The sequence below is a fragment of the Dipteris shenzhenensis genome, chromosome 3 (assembly GCF_047967505.1).
Source record: "Dipteris shenzhenensis isolate YYH24624 ecotype China chromosome 3, Dip_SZ_1.0, whole genome shotgun sequence".
In the NCBI taxonomy this organism is placed as follows: domain Eukaryota; kingdom Viridiplantae; phylum Streptophyta; class Polypodiopsida; order Gleicheniales; family Dipteridaceae; genus Dipteris; species Dipteris shenzhenensis.
Window position 1 is genome coordinate 42,994,517 of NC_141598.1, and position 20,705 is coordinate 43,015,221.

At 41.4% G+C, this 20,705-nt stretch overlaps 1 protein-coding gene across 1 annotated transcript; it reads right to left on the bottom strand.

Moving 5' to 3' along the window:
* Positions 1-1,482: 1,482 nt before the first annotated feature.
* Positions 1,483-2,944, bottom strand: LOC147903832 (heat shock factor protein HSF8-like). Its single transcript, XM_087372327.1, has 2 exons — positions 2,723-2,944; positions 1,483-2,583 (listed from the first exon to the last, which is right to left on the bottom strand). The coding sequence occupies exons 1-2, from the start codon at positions 2,930-2,932 to the stop codon at positions 1,483-1,485; spliced, it is 1,311 nt and encodes a 436-aa protein (XP_087228453.1). The 5' UTR covers positions 2,933-2,944.
* Positions 2,945-20,705: the final 17,761 nt, after the last annotated feature.

Below are 20,705 nucleotides of genomic sequence, written 5' to 3' on the forward strand. Positions count from 1 at the left end.
GTGGCCTCTGGCCATGAGCCATATTATGAGCACTTCTCGACTCCCCCATGTTGAGGAGTTACCTGGTGGCTCCTCTCTAGAAGTCCTTGGTACTAGTATTTGCTTTTATTGCAAACATCAATTCAAGGAAGGGAAATTAGCATCTATATCAAACTAGACAAACCAATTGAGCTACAATCGCAGCTAGAAGAAAATTGAATTACACCACGTGCTACATTTGGCCCAAATCAACTACATTAAAGCTTTTGACCTCCATAAAAGATCCCTCATTCCAAATATGATGCTTTACAAAGAACAAAGACATATATTTCATAATCGAGAGAAACAAAAAGCTTATCTATTTTGAAAGATTCTCTTAAGAGTCAATGATCACGTATGAGTTCTTTTCTTGTACTGTGCAAGTGAAAGCACCGAGTCCATCCATTTCTTCATGATGTACCATCCCATTCCCCTCTTTTTGTACCTTATAAAAGAAAATTCTTACTCAATGTTTCCTTGGACAAAATATGTGAGACATTGTTATCCTCCGTAAGTCGGACATTTACATTACAAACAAGCAACAACTGTGTCGGATGGAGGGCAGACATACCTCAAGTTTCCCAGACTTCTGAGACCTTGCAATGCAGACCCATTAAGCAAATCAGTATTTAAAGCATCAGTGAAATGTGCTTGAAAGTTTTGCTGAGTCGCTTCAACTGGGCACCGTAAGATTGTTATAAAAATACACGTATGTTAAACGACCTGGAGCTTGACCAAATTGCACACAGATTACCAGTCTAAGATGGAGACCTGTCTGAAGGCTCTATCAAGTGAGAGAATGCATACGCAGAGCCCTTCTAATTATAAGTAAAGAGCCATTCAACTATCGCATAATACCCATCCAAATACTGCAGCCTGGAAAACTTGGCAGTCGATAAAAAAGAAAGCCTGCATTGCGCTCAATGGATATGCTACCTTGCAATTCGCACAAGCTTCTTCATTAATGTAACACCCTCATCAGCTTCACTGTAGGTGTCTCTCCCGTGCGGCTAGCCTCATTGTCGTCATGGTATATAATCCATTCCTTTTGTAATTAGAACAAGCTTCTCTACTGGGTTTTGCATGCAAACATGATTTACTTCTTCGCAGCTCAAGAAAGTGTGGCGTTAACCAGCACTACAAAAACAAAAAATGTCGAAGTTGAACAAAAAATGTTAGTCTTCTGTCAAACAAAAGTCCTCCTAAAACTCAATATTCTGCCTGTTATTTGAGTAAGCTTAAAATGAACTACCCGTCCACAGGTACGAGTAGGATTCAGAAAGTCACAAAACTTGGAAAGTCTTCCCTTCTTTCAGTGACAAACAGGAGGTGGCGGCATTTGAAAGTCCTTCACTTCTTCCAGTGAAGAGGTGGCGATATGTTACAAGAGAACCATATTACAAACGGTCAGGGAGCAGCCTTTGTATGTCATCTGATTTCAGGTGGCGAACTGCCCGACTCTTCTCAACAATCGCAAAATTTCTGCAAGTTTGATTCACGGACGTCTAGGTCCTGATTCAAGTCAGCTCCTTGTAAAATTTGGGCACGCTGGCCTTCTACCCCTCCTGTGTCCAGAGACTGCGTTCCTTGAGAGAGCAGCCGTTCCCAGAACGTATCAACAGCGGTTCCTTCTCCATCCACACATGTCCCAAGCTCTGCGTTGAGATCCATATCAAGCGCCAAGAGATCTGTTACGCCTTCCCTGGGCGTCAAACTCTCCGGAAACGATACAAGATATTCATTCTCTGAAGCTGGGTCTTGATGGCTCATCGACCGCCCCATCGTCACATCCAAGTTTGGGAGCCCAAACGAAGGCAGCTGGCCGTCTGCATGGCTCGTAACGTCACGCACGATTGGATCGGGCATTTCTTGATCTGGGATGATAGCAGTGCCTTGTGTCATTGCATCCAGTCTCTGCGCTCCAGCGTGTTCGGCCGAAGTGCCCAAGTCTTTAAAGAGTGACTCCGGGGGATTCGCACCAAATTCTTCTTTCATGGTCGAATTAGTTTCCAGGATTTGCATCAGTGTGGTGCGTAAATGATCGATAGAACCAGCCTGGTATTTCACTAATTGGCCTTCTAGGGACGATTTTGGCGTTTCTGTTCCTTCATCTCCTCCTGCCTTTTCAGGCAACCGTCTTTTTTTCCTACCATCATCAATCTGAAAATTCTCGGACCGCTGCATGAGTTGCGCCTTCGCCAAGAAGGCTGGACTGTGCATGGCCTTCGCCAAGAAGGCCATCATTTGCTGTTGCCGCTGTTCGGTAGCTTGAAGCCGGGTTCCCATGGCTTGCAATTCTCTATCGGTGGTTTGCTGTTGTTGCCTTAGTCTTACTACCTCCACCATCAAAACATTCTTGTCACGTTTAAGCCTCTCTATCCCACCCTCAATACCGAATTGTCCCACTTCCACACAAGATCCTATCGATGTCGATTGTATCTGTTGCTGCGCCTGAATTTGTGACACAGGCTTTCGACGATGAATCGCTTTCAGCAGCTGCCTTTGCCCCCGCAGAAAACCTTCATTAGCAAATTCCCAACGATCTGGATCAATTTTACGAAAACCCTGCACGAATTGGAGACAGCAAAGCAGCGATGACTCGATCGCATTTGCAATCTAGAGTATGCGTTGAAACGAATTCGGACTATCAAAAGAGACGTTGATTGCGCTGCGTTGGGAAGGAAAGATTATACTGGAGGCTCACATAGGTGTTCAACTGACGAACAAAACTTGAGAAGTTGTTGTGCTTGAAATACCGAGGTAGTAAGCGCTGGGAGAATTCCGGGGGATCCCAGACAACGAAGCTATTCCCGCCACTACTCCAAGAAACTATAGGATCGGTGACAACATCATCAACCATGTCGTAAGTCTTGGTGAGGAAGGGGGGAGGCGCATTGGTTTGAAGCCCTTCCATGGGTTGGGGAGCCGAAGGGGACACGGGTTCAGAGCTGGCGAATGCAGAAGGATGAAGAGGGAAGGTCCTGGACGAGGGACTGTCTCCAGCATCGGCAGCAAGCTGCCAACGAGGGGAGGAGGCCCCAGAGAGGGAAGCCATAGCAGGAGCACCAAAATGCAGAAGCTACGGGATATCAAAGGAGTTCATGGCTCATTCCATTGAGGGGCGCTGACGAGCTGAGACTCTGGTGGAGCTAGTCTGGAGCTCTCCAGAGCTCGTTGCGGAGAAACTAAGCAGCTACAGTGAAAATCCGACCGCGCTCCCACAGTACAGCTGCAGCTGCTCCCTGTGGCTCAGGGTAGTCGTCTACAGCGTTCTCAGCTGCGGTACTTCAGCTGCAAAGCGTGATGAACTAAACCAAAAAGCATGGTCTAAGCATGTGTGTCACTGGGGAGAGCAATCTGATGAATCTGATGTGAAGGGCTATGGCGGGTTGAGCTGAGAAAGCAAAGCAACCGAAGAAGAAGAAGAAGAAGAAGAAGGCGGCGGCGTAGAAGAAGGAGGAGGAAGGCACGTAGAAATAGAAGACGAACTAAATTATGTTTAGCGTGATAATCCCGATTAAGAAGCGCCGCAATTCCGATTTAGGGCTTCTAACTGCGATTAAAAAGTCGCCCTTCTAATTTAACTGCTTAGAGAAACTCGCAGGTCCCGTATCCCCAACAGATTCGTTATCGCCCGGGCACGCTCGCCCTTTTTAGTATCCTGCGGAAACTCCTTCCTTCTATATGTAAACCTTTTCTTCTTTCAATCACGCACCACTTCTTTCTCGCTTCGCCCCCCCTCTCTTGAAGGTCACTAAAACCCCCACCAAACGCAACCAGTGTATATCCTCTCCTTTCCACTAAGATTCCAAGAACTAACACTCTTTTTTTTTGTAAAACCACAGCTTAAATTATCAAAGACTATGTAACCCAGAAGGTGAACTCCGTGATGGAGTCAACCTTTGAAAGTCAAAAGCAGTGGAAAAAAACATCCAAGACCAAAGTATCCAGATTTCCTTCGGTGGTTTTTGGCCGCTTCTATTGGATCTTTGGTTGCACCCCTCCCCGACTTCGCTCGTTTGCCTTGTTCCTCGCCTGGGTCCGTTTCTGGTCATTATGGAGCATTTGGTTGCAGAGGACTCATCTATCATTTGGCTCTAGTTCCTTTGATCCATTTTATTTCTTTCGAGGATCCCTTCGTCCAAGAACTAACACTCACCGACCGACTCCACCTACGATCTCGACGTAGAACCCTACTCCGTCCAATGTTGCAGAGCATCTCTAATAAACTTGAAACCATTTTCCTTGCCTCCACCCAACTACCAAGCCACCTCTTTGAGGCGCTTTGGGACTGATCGAGATGAAATGGTCTCATTTGCCGAATCCACCTTCCGACCAGAGTGTTCCTCCAGAAACGTTTCTTACCATTAGCCTCAAATAAGTCCTTATTACGATAAGTCCTCATTACGTATCTCATTCACCCGAGATTTAGCTCGCTTTGAGCCACTTGCCTTTTTTGCAAAAGACGACTGAACGGTACCTAACACCGAAGAAGAGTCCTTCCATCAATCCATCAAAACTTGTAGAGACTCCTTTGCATGCACCTAATCTTTCGATTATAGCTGATCACCTTTCCCTTTATGCCACACAACCTTCCAACCTCTCACATCATCCTCTGCAACCTTATCATCGACCACTTCCACAACCTTCGAACCTTCCACATCCTCATCCACAGCTTGCATGTCACGATCTTCGTGTTTACCAGCATTTTGATTAGCTTCCTCGGGGGGTTCACTATGTATAAACCCTCAATATCACGTGCGTTCAAGGCCTATTTGTAAAATCCCTTATTTGTAAATTTTCCATTAATAAAACGTACCCTTTTTCTATACAAATCTGTAAATTTTTTCCAAATTCATTTTAAAAACTGCCTTATGTATATTAATTTCTGTAAATTTTAAATATTAAAAATATCCTTCTGTTGAACTCACGTGATAGGGTTACATATGATGAATGACCCCCCTGAGTTAGCTTCAGACTCCACCAGGTCCGAAAAACCTTCTTCAACCTCCTGGGAACGCATGAGCAAAATGACCAGGTTGCTTACTAATGAAGCAAGTGTGGGGAAAGGGCCCGAGTCTAACTTGCTGCAGATGCACCACACCCTCCGACAACTTAAACTCCACGAAATCAAGCATCGACTGAGCACAATCCCAAATTATCTAAGCTCATTTAGGGACAAACTGAGTCCGAGTCGCAGGGGAAATGAGCCAAACTTGACCCAACTTTCTCGCGATGACCTCTAGAGATTCCCCTAGCCATTGTGGCCGATTAGGGAAGTCGATCGAAACAGGACACTCATGGTACAAGAATGCATCCACATTGAAAGCCAATGACCAGGGAAACACCAACACTCCACCAACCCCACCATGCCACTAACCCAAAAAGACAGTCCCACCAAGTTGTTTCTAATTTAATCGGATACACAACGAACCAAGAAGAATCCCTTGCCAAGGAACTTGGCTTCATACCCGCATGCAAGCACTTCATTCTCAAAATCCATGAATTCTTGCACTTCCTTCATTGTCCTAGTGAAAAATAGATACAGAGCACCCCAATGAAGCTTCTCTAGTTCCGACTTAACCCAATCCAAAGTGATCTCACAAGCATGCTTATGTTGTTGTCCAGCCTCCCACCATCCTTTAACCTTAGACTCCCTCGACCTCTGAAGGACATCTTCTTGAGCCATACATCAAGCTTTCTCCTCAAACATCTGCGAAAAGCCTCCACTAAGCACTTAGCCGTAGTCTTAGCATAAGAGGCTAGACCATCTCGTTGATGATCCATGACACCATCCTTCCTTAGAGACCTCCCCTCCCCAGCACCGTCCATGTCCCTAACTTCAACCTCTCCCTTGCTAGACATCTCTCGACAAGACTGCTCATCAAAGCCCGCCCTTCGTAGTTGCTTCACTCGATGCCCTAGAGTGATGGTTGCTACACTCTCCAACACTCACATGCACTAGCTCCCTACACTCACTAACCTCCTCCTAATCTCAATTCCTTCCACCCCTCCAAATTGTCATCGAGCTAACCATGTTAGCAAGTAGGGTTAGTACTGATGGGAATTCAATTGGAGTGCTCCATTTTGTCCCAGAATCGAGCTGAAGGTAGCTCTAATATAGGTGATTTCTAAGCCCAAAGGACGCCTCGAATAGTGTATTGTGCACCACTAGGTAATGGAATTTGTTTTACAAGCTCGTCGTCTTTATCTTTGTCTTCTTTATCTTCAATTGGACTCCCATCCATCTTGGGGGTAGTGAAGGTATACCAATATTTGTTACTCGTCATGTGTTAAGAAGCTCCACTATCATCTCATCAACCCCAAACAAATTAAATAACTCAATTTGCTATTACAAAAATATACAAAAGCTTGTATCAACACGAGATGGAGATGAAATTGCAATAGATAGTAGAAGCTCTAGATTGAAAGAACAACTATAGAAGGAAACTAAAGAACACACAAAAACAAAGAAGAAGTTGAGGAAATCCAAAACAAAAGCCACTCCCTTGGGAGAAAGGCACAGAAATAGAAAGATTCACAACATTGTGGAATTGAAAGCTAGCAGTGGAGGATGCAAGTGAGAGTAAGGTAATTTTTCTTTTGCTTTTACTATTTTGAATGCAAAATAGAAACAATGATTGCATTCTCGATGATAATAGCAATTAAGCATAGAAATACTTTTATGTATATGCTAGTTGTAGGAAAATTCTAAAGCCCCAAAGGAGAAGGTTGATCCTAATGCTATTCCACTAAAACAAATGAAAGGTGTACTGTCAACTACTATTGTATTGCAAAAAAGTGTGCTAGAGGAGAAAAATTTAAAACAGTCAAATGCAATGTTGTGCAACAATTTGTAGATAGCAACAAAGTTGATGTGAACATAATCCAAGGGGCACTTGATGAGAGTGGAGTGAGCAAGAAAGGTTACACCTCTATTTTCAAAGCACTATCAATACTTTGAAAAGATTAGTTGATTAAATTTGGTCACTTACCGAAGCTTGCAGAAGTGTGGAAGTTAAGAGGCCTACTCAACCAGCAAGTAGATGATTATATTGGATATATTGTTTTCATATTGAAGGGGTGTACAAAGTTGAAAGGGAAGCACCATGTATAATGCTTGGAATAACATTTTTGTCGATCTTGAACATGTACAAAGGAGAATGGTTGAATTTTATGGTAGCACATTTGAAGAGTGCCAAGGATGTCTCAAACTTGTTACAAATCTAGATGAATGTGGGAGAAAAAGATTAAATGAGTGACCCACATTAATGAATAGAGCTCTTGATCCATCAATTATACATGTAGACCCAAAATACTTCCAAAAAAGGAAATTTGGTGGCTCATTGCATTTGAGGTAACCACACAGTCACTTGGATTTCAAATGTCTTCCATAATCATAATGTAATTATTAATGTTTGATTCTTTAATTTCACAACTCAAAGCACCTTGCATTTCTCAATGGCAGGTTAAGACAGAGGACCACCAAACTCTTGATTGTATTCCACCACACAAAAATAACAGTTAAAAATAGCTTTTGCGAGCACTACTCCTCAAAAAAATTATTCCATTATCTGGCCATCCTTCAAGTACCAACACCTTCTTTCATATGTACTACTTGATCAAATATGCTCAACAAAGTCCAAACAGTGCTTAAGAAAGCAATTTGTCTTATTGAGTGGACTTCCAATAGCACAAATCGCTTTCATTAGCACTTTTTCTCTACTAAGACATTTGGAATGTTCTGAAGGCCCGTAACAGTTAAAATTGCTTTGGTGAGCACCGACCCTATCAAAATTCTCAAAAAAAGCCATTCCATTATCAGTTTATGATTCAAACAGTAATAGTTTCTTTCATATGCACTACTTGGTCAAATATGCTCAACACCATCCAAAAGTGCTTGAGAAAGTGATTTTACTTGTTGGATGGACTTCAAATAGTATAAATCTCTCTCTTCAGTATGTTCTTCTCTACTAGGACATTTAGAATTTTTTGAAGGACCATCTTTTGTGAGAATTGACCCTATCAGAAATCTCATAAAGTAATTTCATTATTTGCCCATGCTTCAAACAGCAACAATTTCTTTCATATGCACTACTTGATCAAATATGCTCAACAAAGTCCAAAAAGTGCTTAAGAAAGCGATTTGTCTATTGGGTGAACTTCGAACAAAAAAAAATGCTTTCTTTAGCACTTTTTTCTCTACTAGGACAATTTGAAATGTTCTACAGGACCATAACAGGAAAAATAGCTTTGGTAAGCACCAATCCTCTAGAAAATCTCAAAAATAGTTATTTCATTATTTTTCCATGCTTGAAATATCAACAATGTTTTTCATAGCTCATGAAACGTGTTCAAGGAAGCTCAAAATGTGTTCAAGAAAGTGATTTGGCCTATTGGATAGGTCTCTAATAGTACAACTCACTTTCTTATACACTTTTTTTCAAAATGTGCCAAACAAAGCTATCTGGCTCCAGAACCTCCCAACAAGCCAATTACTTTCACAAGTAGACTATTAGGACACATGATAGATGACTCTACTTGAGTTAGGATGGTCCCTAGTGACAATATCAATAGTGAAATCTAAAGTCCTTTTCTGGGAGCTCCTGCCCTTATCTTTTGGATTTGACAAAATATTGTTTTCAAACTTAGGACCCATCCAAGCTCTAAACAATGTGCTTAAGAAAGCAATTTGGCCTATTGGGAGGATTCCAACACCCCAAATCACTTTAGGTCGCTTTCTTAAGCACTTTTCTTATAATGTGCCTCAAGTAATAGATTTGGGATATTGAAGGCCATCCTTAAGCACATTTTTGGAAACTCAATCAAGTTCCTTACCTCTTGGCTACTCCTCCATTGTATGGGACCCTCGAGACTAACTCCAGATGGAAATGGCATTGATTCTTTGCTCTAAGGCGATACAAAATAGCTCTCACACTCCCTGTGGATGTGGAAGACAGTGGCTAAAATTCGTCTGCTTCCTACATCTAGACCTTGTGTAAATATGTGCTTTCTACCTCCAGATCTCTAGAAGTCTATGTGGATCTGAGAGGTGGAGGGAGAATGAAGGTACCCATAGTGAGTTCTTTGGGAGGCCAAAAGCATTGGAGGTCAAAAGGACAAGGACCGTTATGCAAATCCGTACATGAGGCTCGCTTCTCAAGGTCAAAGTCATCATTTTGGCATTCTTCTATTTATGGAACCCCATCCCCCAAATTTTCTATATATGGCTACATTTAGAGCCCACATGTGGGACCCCCATCCCAATTCATAGGTAATTATTTTATCATGTTGCCACTTATAGAGCTGTTTTTCCCTCATTTGTCAATTTCAACGAATACCTCCTCCTCATTTGTTGCCATTCTTGACCTCTTACTCCTGCAAGTGGGCTTGGGGGGTTCAACTCACAAAATTTTATAATACCGCATGCATTCAAAAGGAGGGGTATTTTAATGGAACTTTTGGCAAAATTTTAATAGATTTACAATAACAGGAGGGATTTTTTAAAGTCAACTTTAGAAAAAAAATATGTTAGTTCATAAGTAAAGAGGGGTATCTTTATTGGGGGAAAATTTTAGTTGAGGGGTTTTTTAAATACCCCTTGAATGCACATGATACCTAGGGTTTTTTTGTAGTGCACCCCCGAGCAAGCGAGCGTGTGTACAAGAAAAGTCTACAATAAGTCAACTCTCACAAGCCACAAGCAACAACAATGAAAAGTTTTCAACTGTCGTAGAACAATCTTGATGAGTATTCTAGTCCACATAATAGACTTTTGGTCAATGTAGGTTGCATGCATTTGACTTTTAGATTTTGCAATGAAATGAGAATGAAATTCAGAATATGAAATTGAGTAGGCTCATCAACGCAGTAGAAATGTGTTAAGAAAGAGATTTGGCCTATTAGGCATGTCCCCAACCCTCCAAATTACTTTGTGAGTTGAGATTTTGGTGGTCTCTTAACATATTTCCTTTTGCATATGTAGTCCTAGTTAGAGTAGATTACATGCATTGGACTTTAAGATTTTGCAATGGAATATGGAATCATAGGCTCATCATCTCTATAAAAATGTACTTAAGAAAGCAATTTGTCTTGTTGGGCATCTCCCCAAACTTTTCTTGAGTTGAGATTTTTGTCTGTTAACCTGTTTCCCTCTGCATATGTAGATTCTTGGTCAAAGTAGGTTGCATGCATTTGAATTTTAGATTTTGCAATGAAATTTGGAATAAGAAATTGAGAAGACTCATCAATTCTGCAGAAATGTGCTTAAGAAAGAGATTTGGCCTATTGGGCATGTCCCCGACCCTCCAAATCACTTTCTTGATCACTTTTCTTGATTTGGGATGTTAATGTTGTTTTGAAATGTTTCCCTCTGCATCGGTATATTCAAGTTCAAAATAAGTTATAGTCTAATTTGTGCTTTTCAACTCTTTTTCCCTGTTAAAATAAAATGTGCTTCCAATTGGTTAGTCCCCAAACCCCAACGAGCACATTTATTTTTATCTAGCTCTTTAATTCTATTGGGCTTCGTTTCTTCATCCAGATGGTTTGTGAGCTAACATAATCTTGTATAAGGATGACAAATTGCATTTAGGGATTGCTTTTAGTTGTCTATATTGTGCCTCTATGCTGTATTTCACTATTGAAATAAAATATGCTTGAGAAATCATTTTTGTCTATTGGCTTCTCTTTCAAACCCTCAAATTTCTTTCTTAAGCACTTTTTGTCTTGTTTACATCCTAGGAGGCAGTATTGGTCATGGCAAGGACAAAGTCGATAGCTAGGAGGTTGGTGAGGGGTCCTCTATTGCCCAGGCTACCACCCTATTGCCACATCAAAGGGTTCTAGTGTCAGAGGTTCTCATCAAAGGAAAGGAAAGTCTATGCATATCCTCCATCAATCCAAAGTGAGGCAGTTTAAACAAAATGACAGTTGAGGACAGGATGATAGAGTTCTTGCAGGATTCCATGATTGTTGTTACTCATTCTTATAGAGTCATATTGATAAGGATTTTGGGATTCTTTAAAGTTACTTCATCCTCAAGATTGGGTGGACCTAAAGATGAGAGACATTCTATTGGTGCCCCTCGAAAGGAATCCAAAGGATGAACGTATTAAAATACATGATGTAACACATAACAAGAACACAAGGGGAAAGGTTGCTTGCAAAGAAGCCATGAAAGACTAGAGGGAGGCATCCAACAAGTAGTTGATTCAAGAGACGATGACAAGGGATCTTTAGAATACATAAAGGCTCATGCAATTGGGTTCAAGGATTGGCATGAGGTTGGGAGATGTGAATTATGTAAAAGAGATTGCTTTGATCAAGGACTACCTGCTAGCATTGAAGTGACCAACAAAATTAGTCACAGATACTATGATTTTGTCTTTTCTCAGGTAAGTGATCTTTTTACTTAAGTGATGATATGGATTAAGTTTCTTGCTTAGGTGATGATATGGATTGACTTTCTTATATAATGGATTGACCAAAAAACATTTCCAGCATGTAAAAGCCAGAGTTAAAAGAGGAATATCAGTTTGAAGTTCACATACTTTATCCTTATATCTCTTTCCTATTAAGAAATCCAAGAGTGCCTATTGTTGATCTTGTGAAGTGGTTCAAACATTGCAACTTCATCTTGATCACTATTATTCTCTTCCCTTATCACTCAGAGTAAGTGAACAATGCATTTGAATTCATATCTTCTATCATTTTTTGTTGTAATTTTTACTTATTTATCTATCTTGTTTTCCAGCAACAACCATTAGAGCATCATTTGTATTGTGACACAAAACTGGGGGTTTCGTTTTGGTCACATCTCAACCCACAAATTGAAGAAGAGAGAAGACATTTGGGCATTAGATGAAGCTTAAAGAGACACTCATTCTCTATCTTCTCATATCAAAACAAAGATATAGACGTCAAAGGTGAGGTTGTACTCTAGCATTGGAAATAATAAAGATTGAGGGGAAGCATTGATTTGAGCTAATTGGTCAACCCCAAAAGTAACGGCGAGCCGTTGTTGGAAGAACATCTTTTGACTCAACACAATGTGAACTTATGTGAAAGGCGTGAATTAATAGGGCTGATCTGGCTAAATGGGACGGTTGGGATGAAATAGAGATCTCAAAAAGATGAAGATTCTGATATCATTTTCATTCAAAACGGAGCTTGGAACAGAAAGTTATGACGGTTTTACGAAAGCTTCTCAAAACTGCTCCAAACAACAAACCTGACCACTCAAACAACAATAACTTTTATTCTACTAAATGGAACAAATATCTAAATACATCAGTAGATAGATCTTGAAAAGACAAAGATTTTGATATAAGTTTCATTCAAAACGGAGCTCGTAATAGAAAGTTATGACCATTTTGTGGAAGACTGTCAAAACTGTCCATACCTGATTGTAGTTATGGAAAGGGCAATGATCTCCTTCAGTAGAGAAGTAGCTTCCCAAATACATGGCAAATTGAGCTCACCCAGGGGCGTAGAGAATACCCTTAACATAGATCTAGAAATGACTCACTCATGTGGGTACACTAAGCTTTAGCGCGCGGAGAGAGGAGATGGAAGAAGGATGAGGAAAAAGGAAGCATGAACTTTATTCAAAACATCAAAAGCCAGAAGAGGGGTACAAAGTGAGAGCCTAATGCTCTAGGAGAAGGGAAAAGGAAAAGATAGGCAAAACTAGATACAAGTGATGGCATAACTATGAAGGGAAGAACCAGATGCTGGAGAGGGAGGAGAGAGGCCTCTTTTATAGAGCAATTCTCACCCTCCTTCACCTTGTAACATTTTCAGCTAGTAGATTCCTTCACCCTTGGTGACATAAGGACAGGGGTCACCATCAAATGTCCTTTTGGACACATTTTGACAAGTGTCCCATCACAAGATCCTCATGACTTTAAAAATTGAGAGAGTCAACTTGAGTCTTTCCTCTTGGAGCCCATAGGGACCCTCTCTTTTCCATATGTCAACATCCTCCATATACCACCTTGGAATTCTAGAAGGATTCCTCTTGACTTTACACTCTTCCACATGCCCTCCATGTGCTTGGCATGTGCTCTCCATATTATTTTAGTACGTTATGGAGGCCATGCAGTCATCTGGCCCACTCAAAATACATGACTCATTTCTATTTTCCTAATTACAAAGCAAATAATATATCTCTCAAACCATTCTACCCCTATACCAAGGTATTTATAATTCATACCCGTGGTATTTACAATGATGCACTCCACTCATAACATTTGCAATCATTTTCACTAATTATTCTAATTAGTGTCAAACCCACATTAATGATTACATGAAATAAAGTAGTCGACATCAAAAGATTGACAAGCCGCAATGAGAGTAGCTACAAAGAGCCGTCTCCCGCCACCAACTTCTCCATCACGCTTCTTGGTTCTTTGTCTCCATGGCTAGCTTTTGTCACCTTGCGGGCCCCACAAATCCTCCCACAGGTTTCAAAACAAAATATCATTTTTTATTGTCACATCTTTCCCCCCCTAGCAGATCCCCGTGCTTGGCATGGGGGTCTGCTGGCCATGGTATCCGTAGATAAAACACTTTTAACCAATACTCATTGGCACGTCCAGGGACCTCTTGACCATTTGCATCTTCCAAAAGATAAGTGTTATTTTTTAACTTTTTCTTCACCCTAAAGGGACCTTCCTAGCACCAAAGGAGTTTCTTGTCTAGCCGCTTCTCCACACGACCATCAAACTTCATGACCAAGCTTCCTTCTTTGAGTTCTGGCTTCTTCTTCTTCTTGGTAAGAGCATCATACCTTGCTTTGCGACGTTGTTGTGCTGCCTCCAAATGTTGAAGTGCTTGAAGCCGATTCTCATCCAAGGTCTCCAGCTATACTAGACATTGGGCATGTGTTTCCTGTTCATTGCACAATTGAGAAAAAGACGTGCGAAGGCTTAAGATTTCCAATTCTATTGGCAAGATGGCCTCCACTCCATAAACTATCTGAAAAGGTGTGAAACCAAGGAAGAGCTTATGAGTGGTTCTATAAGCCCACAGAACCTCTGGTATATGCACATCCAACTTCCTTTTCATGGTGTCTACTAGCTTAGACAAGGACCCACAAAGCAAACCATTAGTTTTTTCCACAAGACCATTACATTGGGGATAATATGGAGTTGATATGACATGATTTATATTCAATTTGTGCACCAAAGATTCAATCAAGTCATTCCTAAGAGACCTCCCTCCATCTGTAAGGATTTCCAAAGGGCAACCAAAACGGGCACATATAAACTCCTTGAGAAATGATGCCACTGTTGTTGCTTTGTTGTTGACAGTAGCTTTTGCTTCTGCCCATCTAGTTGCACAATCAGTTGCAACTAATATATAATACTTCCCTTGTGAAGAACGAGGAAGGGGGCCAACAAAATCCAAACCCCACCTTTCAAATGGACCATATGCTGGAATGGGATTCAAGGGCCCAGGAACCAATTGCTTGCGCCCATATGCTTGGCATACCTCACAACTTTGGCACCACTCATGGACATCTTTGTTGAGTCATGGCCAATAAAGGCTCCATCAAAATGCAGCTTGAAAGCTATTGGCGGGGTCTCCAACTCTTCATCTAAGTCTTCCTTTGCCTTTGTTACTTCTTCTTCCTCCTTACCTGTGAGCAAATCTTCTAGCAGGATTGGGTTTGCGAACCAAAAATTGTAAAGCAGGTTGAGACGTAAGGAAGAAAAAAGAGCGAGGCAACAAGTATGACCTAAACTTCTTCACTGCAAAGACCAAAGATAAACCTTCTTTCTCCATTTCATCGTACCTCTCCTTAACCTCCGTGAGTTGCCGACTTGCATAATACACTGGTTGCATGCATCCTTGCTCACCCTTCTAAAGTAGTATAGCTCCCACTGAATGAGTTGACACAATTGGATTCACATAGAAATCATCCTCCCACATAGGAGGCTACATAATCAGCCTTTGGCTCATGCATTCCTTAAGCAAAAAAAATGCCTCACCTTGCTCTAGTCCCCATTGGAAAGATACATTTTTCTTTGTTAATAAATTTATAGGATACATCTTTTCAAAAGACATATCAACAAAGCGCTAGTAATACTTTGTTTTACCCAAAATGCCCCTCACCTCTCTGACATTACTAGGTGGTGGAAGGGCCATGATTGCTTGTACCTTCTCAGGATCCATTTCTATAGCTTCCTCTAAGATAACATGTCCTAACAGAGCCACCTTCTTCCTGGCCAAATGGCATTTTACAGGATTAAGGCAACCTTTTGCGTCATCAATACTTTTCAATGAAATCCTCAACTTTACCAAGTGATCCACATGGCCTGAATAAATGCAAAAATCATCCAAAAACACTCCTATGAACTTTCCCAAGTAGGGTGCAAATACCTAGCTCATGAAACGTTGGAAAGTTGCTGGTGCATTAGTTAAACCAAATGGCATCACCCTATATGCATACACCCCCCATGGTATAACAAATGAAGTCTTCCTTCGATCTTCCTCACAAATCCTAATTTGGAAGTATCCGAAGTACCCATCACATATTGAATATATTTCATGGCCTGCAAGTTAATCCAATATCTCATCCTAAAATGGTAGAGGAAAATAATCGCTCTTTGTGCATGCATTCAGAGAGCGAAAGTCCACACAAACACGCCATTTCTTTTCTTTCTTGGGAGTAACCACCACTGGAGAAACCCACTATGAATTCTCAACTGGAAAAATAAACCCAACTTGGAGCAAGTTAGTTACCTCCTTCTTGAGCACTTTTGCTTGTACCACTCCCAACTATTTAAGCTGTTGCACCACGGGCTTGCTTTGAGGCTTCAAGTCAATTTTGTGCTCCACTAAGGTAACGTGGCACACTTGTGAGTAACTATTTGCAAACAGATTAGGAAACCCATCAAGCATTTCTAGGTATTCATCTCTTTCAGTACATGTTATAGTCTCATCAAGAAGAATCTCATTTTGTTGGCGAAGACTAGTGTGATCCACCACTTCCTCATACATGGTTGAAGATGATTCTCCTTTTGAAGTTCCATTTCCTTGATTGTCCCCCCAATCAACACCAAGGCAAAGACCAAACACCACTCCTGCCACCTCTCCTTTTGAGATGGACTCCTCGGAGGTGCCACTTGTCTCGTGATCGGATGACTCAGACTCTGAGCCCTCGAAAGTTGAAGTTTCCTCTTTTACCACCTTCTTCTGGTGACTCTTGATGTTGTAGCGGACCTTCCTATTCCCTCCTTGGAGAATAAGATCACCTATCTCCCACTTCTGTACTGCCTTCATTTGATGGAGCCAAGGCCTTCCCAAGATCAATGGGTAAGCCCTAGCATCTGGTTTTGTAGGAATAACCTGAAATGTTGTAGGTACAAAAATTCCACACACATCCACTGCCAAATTCTTCACAACTCCTAGAGTTTTCACTCTAGTATTATCAGCCAACTTAATGCGATAAGGACAGTTAAGAGAAAACTTCAAATCAACATCTTTCATTGTCTTTTCACTCATGACATTTATCGATGCACCCCCATCAATGTATGGATTAGAAATGGTCTGACCATCTATGATGACATCAACAACAAGTACATCATCTCCCACATCTATGTCTACCTTTTGTGCCAGAGGTGTCCCATTATCCTTTTTTTTCTTTTTCTTAGACTCCCTAGTGCTAGCCAATTTACTCCATTCCTTCCTAAGTTTTAGAGAGAGTGCCAAAAGCTGCCCAAATGTGATTTGTGCAGTCTTCTCTCTAAGGTGTGTCAATAGATCATAACTAAGAGTCCCTTGTCCAAGAGGAAAATCACATTGTCCAATCTTTCTTCGAGATGATTTTTTCTTCTTATGTCTCCGTTCTTTCTCCTCCTCCTCTTCCTCATCACTCGTAGTTTTACAACTTCTTGTCATCAATGGCATCAAAGTTTCTTCCTCATCTTCCTCCTCTGAACATGTTCTTTCTAAGAGTACTACACTCTTGTCTCTCTTTTTTTCAATTTTGGACATTCAGGACGATAGTGTCCCTTCTCTTGACATTCATAATAGGTAACATTGCTTTTATCTCTAGGCTTATCCTCAGTTCGTGGAGCCCTAGGTGGCTTGGCATTCACTAAGTGCAACTTCAAATCAGCAAATTCTACCATCAATTGTGCAATATTATGATCCAGTGAGGAAGCAGATACCTGGGATGTTGAGGCTACCTCTACCCGATGTGCCGGAGTCATAACACTTGTAGATGGCTGAAATGTGGACTCAATTTGATGGCCCATCTCCTTCTTCAAAGCAAGGCGAAGAGCCTCTTTGAAATTACTGGGATTTTTGCTTAGAACCTTTTCACGCAAGGAGAATCCAAATCATAAATAAATTTGCTCATCTTGAGATATTCCATTGCCCATGAACCTTTAGAATCTCCTATAAAAGATGAAGAAGACTCAACCATATGCAAAGCAGCTTGTTGGTACTTTATGAATAAATCCTTATACCTCATAGCGAAGGTCAAAACTGACTCTCCTTCCTTTTGGGAAATCTTCTCTAGTTGCAATAACAAGGAATTTGGTGACTCCAATGTCCCAAATCTCTCCTTCATTGCCTCGACCAAGCTTTCCCAATCATCCTTGGTATCTTTTGGCAAGGCCTTGTACCAAGTTAAGGCCACACCCTCCAAGAAATCTGGAAGTATCTCAGCACGTTTCTTCATAGACCAACTAGTCAAGCGACATGCTCGATTGAATTCCCAAAGGTAACTCCTCGAGTCTTCACCTTCTGATCCATGGAACACTGGAATGTTGTACATCTTGCGCAGAAAATGAGCACAAAGAAGAAAATCTTTGCTTGTAAACAAGATGAGATCGTAAGGTTAGGGTAGGAAAATCCTAGGCCAAACCTACCCGGCATCTCCACCAAAAGATTGTGAAGATAGTGGGAGAGAGGGAAGGAGTCTCACTTGCGGCTTTCTCACATACACAATGGGGGAATACACACACAGGTGGAGGCTGAAAATAGTTTTCCTCTTCTTAGTTGTGAAAGCCAAAAGAACTCTAGTACAAAGAAATAGAAGAACCCTATATGTGGGTCTCAAACCAAACTCAACTAACTAAGGTGGCATACTAACTGAGCCACAAACTAGAGTAAAAAAGGATAGCTGTCATCCAGCTATTATTCGTGGGCGGTGTACCAACCGCATCTACAGCTAACAAGTCGGTGACATAAATGCACAACGGTCACCCTAGCATATCGCGAGTGGAGCTCGATATCTCAACACTCCCCCTCGAGCTCAATCCCAATCCTTGCACACCAAGCAGGTCTCTGAACTTGCGCAGCTTCTCTGTGCCCAATGCCTTCGTGAATATGTCAGCTACCTGATCCTCTGTGCTAACATAAACTAGATCAATAAGACCTAGCAAAACCTTCTCCCGCACATAGTGATAATGCACGTCAATGTGCTTTGTCCTAGCATGATAGAATGGGTTATTTGCCAAGTGTATACTGCTCATGTTGTCACAATAAATGACAACTGGCCCATCTGTAGACTGATGCATATCATAAAGTAGCTTATGCAACCAAGCTACCTCACATGCAGCCATTGCTGCACCCCTGTACTCAGCCTCTGTGCTTGACAAGGCAGCTGTAGGTTGTTTCTTACTACTCCAAGTGACTGCAGCACTCCCAAAAGAGAACACATATCCACTGGTAGATCATCTATCAGAAGTACTACCAGCCCAATCAGCATCAGTGTATCCATGCAACTGTATCTCAACCCCAGCCTCATAAAATAGTCCATACTGCAATGTGGACTTCACATACCTGAGTATGCGTCTAGCCGCATCCAAATGCGGTTTCCTTGGAGCCTGCATAAACTGACTTACCAATCCAACAGCATAGCTTAAATCTGGCCTGGTAATAGTCATATAAATCAAACTTCCTACTAATGCGTCTGTACATAGTAGGGTCTTCCATAAGCTCACCTACATCTGTGCTCAGCTTCACATTCTGCTCCAAAGGAACTGAAATAGGCTTACAACCTGTCATCCCATATTTGGACAGCATGTCCAATCCATACTGCCTCTGCAAGAGTTGTATCCCACTTGGTGATCTAATCACCTCAATGCCCAAGAAATAACGCAGCTCTCCCAAATCCTTCATCTCAAACTTCTACTTCAATAGCATTTTCACATGAAGGATATCTTCATCACTATCACCTGTGATGATCAAATCATCAACATAAATGACAAGCAGCATAATACCTTTCTCTGTTTTTCTCACATAGAGTGAGAAATCTACCTTGGAAATCTGAAAGCCAATAGTGACAAGATACTATCCTATCTTGTCAGACCATGCTCTAGGTGCTTCCTTCAAGCCATACAAGGCTTTCTTCAACCTGTAAACAAACTCAGGATGAATAGCATGAACATAACCTGGTGGCTGCTCATAAAGACCTCTTCTTGCAAATCACCATGCAAGAAGGCATTCTTTACATCCATCTGATGTAAAGACCATCCTTTTGATGCACCCATAGCAATGACTTCTCTTACAGTTGCCATCCTTGCAACCGGACTGAATGTTTCTTCATAATCAATGCCGTATGTCTGTGCATACCCCTTGACAACTAATCTTGACTTATACCTGTTCACAGAACCATCTGCATTGTTCTTGATCTTATAAACCCACTTACAGCCAATTGCATTCTTGTCTTTAGGCAAAGGCACCAATTCCCATGTAGCATTTGCTTCCAAGGCATCCATTTCTTCATCCATGGCTTTCTCCCATTTTTCATTTCCCATGGCTTGTTCAAAAGAAGTGGGTTCTAGTTCCTATATCACTTTGACCATATAGGCATAGTGAATGGCTGTAAATCCATCATATTTCAGCCTATCCATAGGATACCTAGCTCTGGTAGACCTGCGCAAAATAGGCTCACTTCTAGGTGCTCTCAAAACATCCATGGTCTTCCTTACTTCAGGTGTAACAACAAAAGGAATACCCAACTCATCATCAATGCTCTATTCTGAGCCACTGGATTCACCATCCACATAAGAGTGACCTGCATTCACATCAAACATGAGCTGATCTACCTTCTCTTTTCCTTTTCGTGATACCTGTGTACCACTATCTGCATTGCTTTGAGGAGATTCTCTTGATCTCAATCTGCCTGTCCATGGTGAAGTATGTGGACCACTGCTAGAGGACACTGCAGATCCACTGATATTTTTTGACTGCTACATTGAATTCTATGCAACATTACCATTTTGTGCATCTACATCAATCATCACATTTACTGGTTTATACCAACTGCTCATCTCATCAAAACGACATCTCTACTCACTGTAAACTTACGAGTAGAAGGGTTGTAGCATCTATACCCTTTCTGCTGCAGAGAATAACCAATAAAGATGCACTTCTCAGCCTTTGGATCCAACTTGGACCTCAACTCATCTGGCACATGAACATAGGCAATGCAACCAATAATTTTCAAATGAGAAATGTCTGGTTTCCTACCAGTATACATCTCTTTTGGCGTCATGCCATGTATTGCTGCAGTGGGAGTCCTGTTCATTATGTAAACTACTGTAGCAACTGCTTCAGCTCAATAATAATCTGGTAGATCTTTCTCATTTAGCATGGCCCGAGATACCTCTCCAATATGCCTGTTTTTCCTTTCTGCAAGTCCATTTTGCTGTGGGGTATGACTG

Bases quoted from the DNA above. Each gene is read 5' to 3' on its own strand.
- LOC147903832 (XM_087372327.1), bottom strand. From the start codon at position 2,932: ATGGAAGGGCTTCAAACCAATGCGCCTCCCCCCTTCCTCACCAAGACT. The intron at 2,584-2,722 runs GTGAGCCTCCAG...CAATTCGTGCAG, and splicing joins TTCGTCAGTTGAACACCTAT to GGTTTTCGTAAAATTGATCC.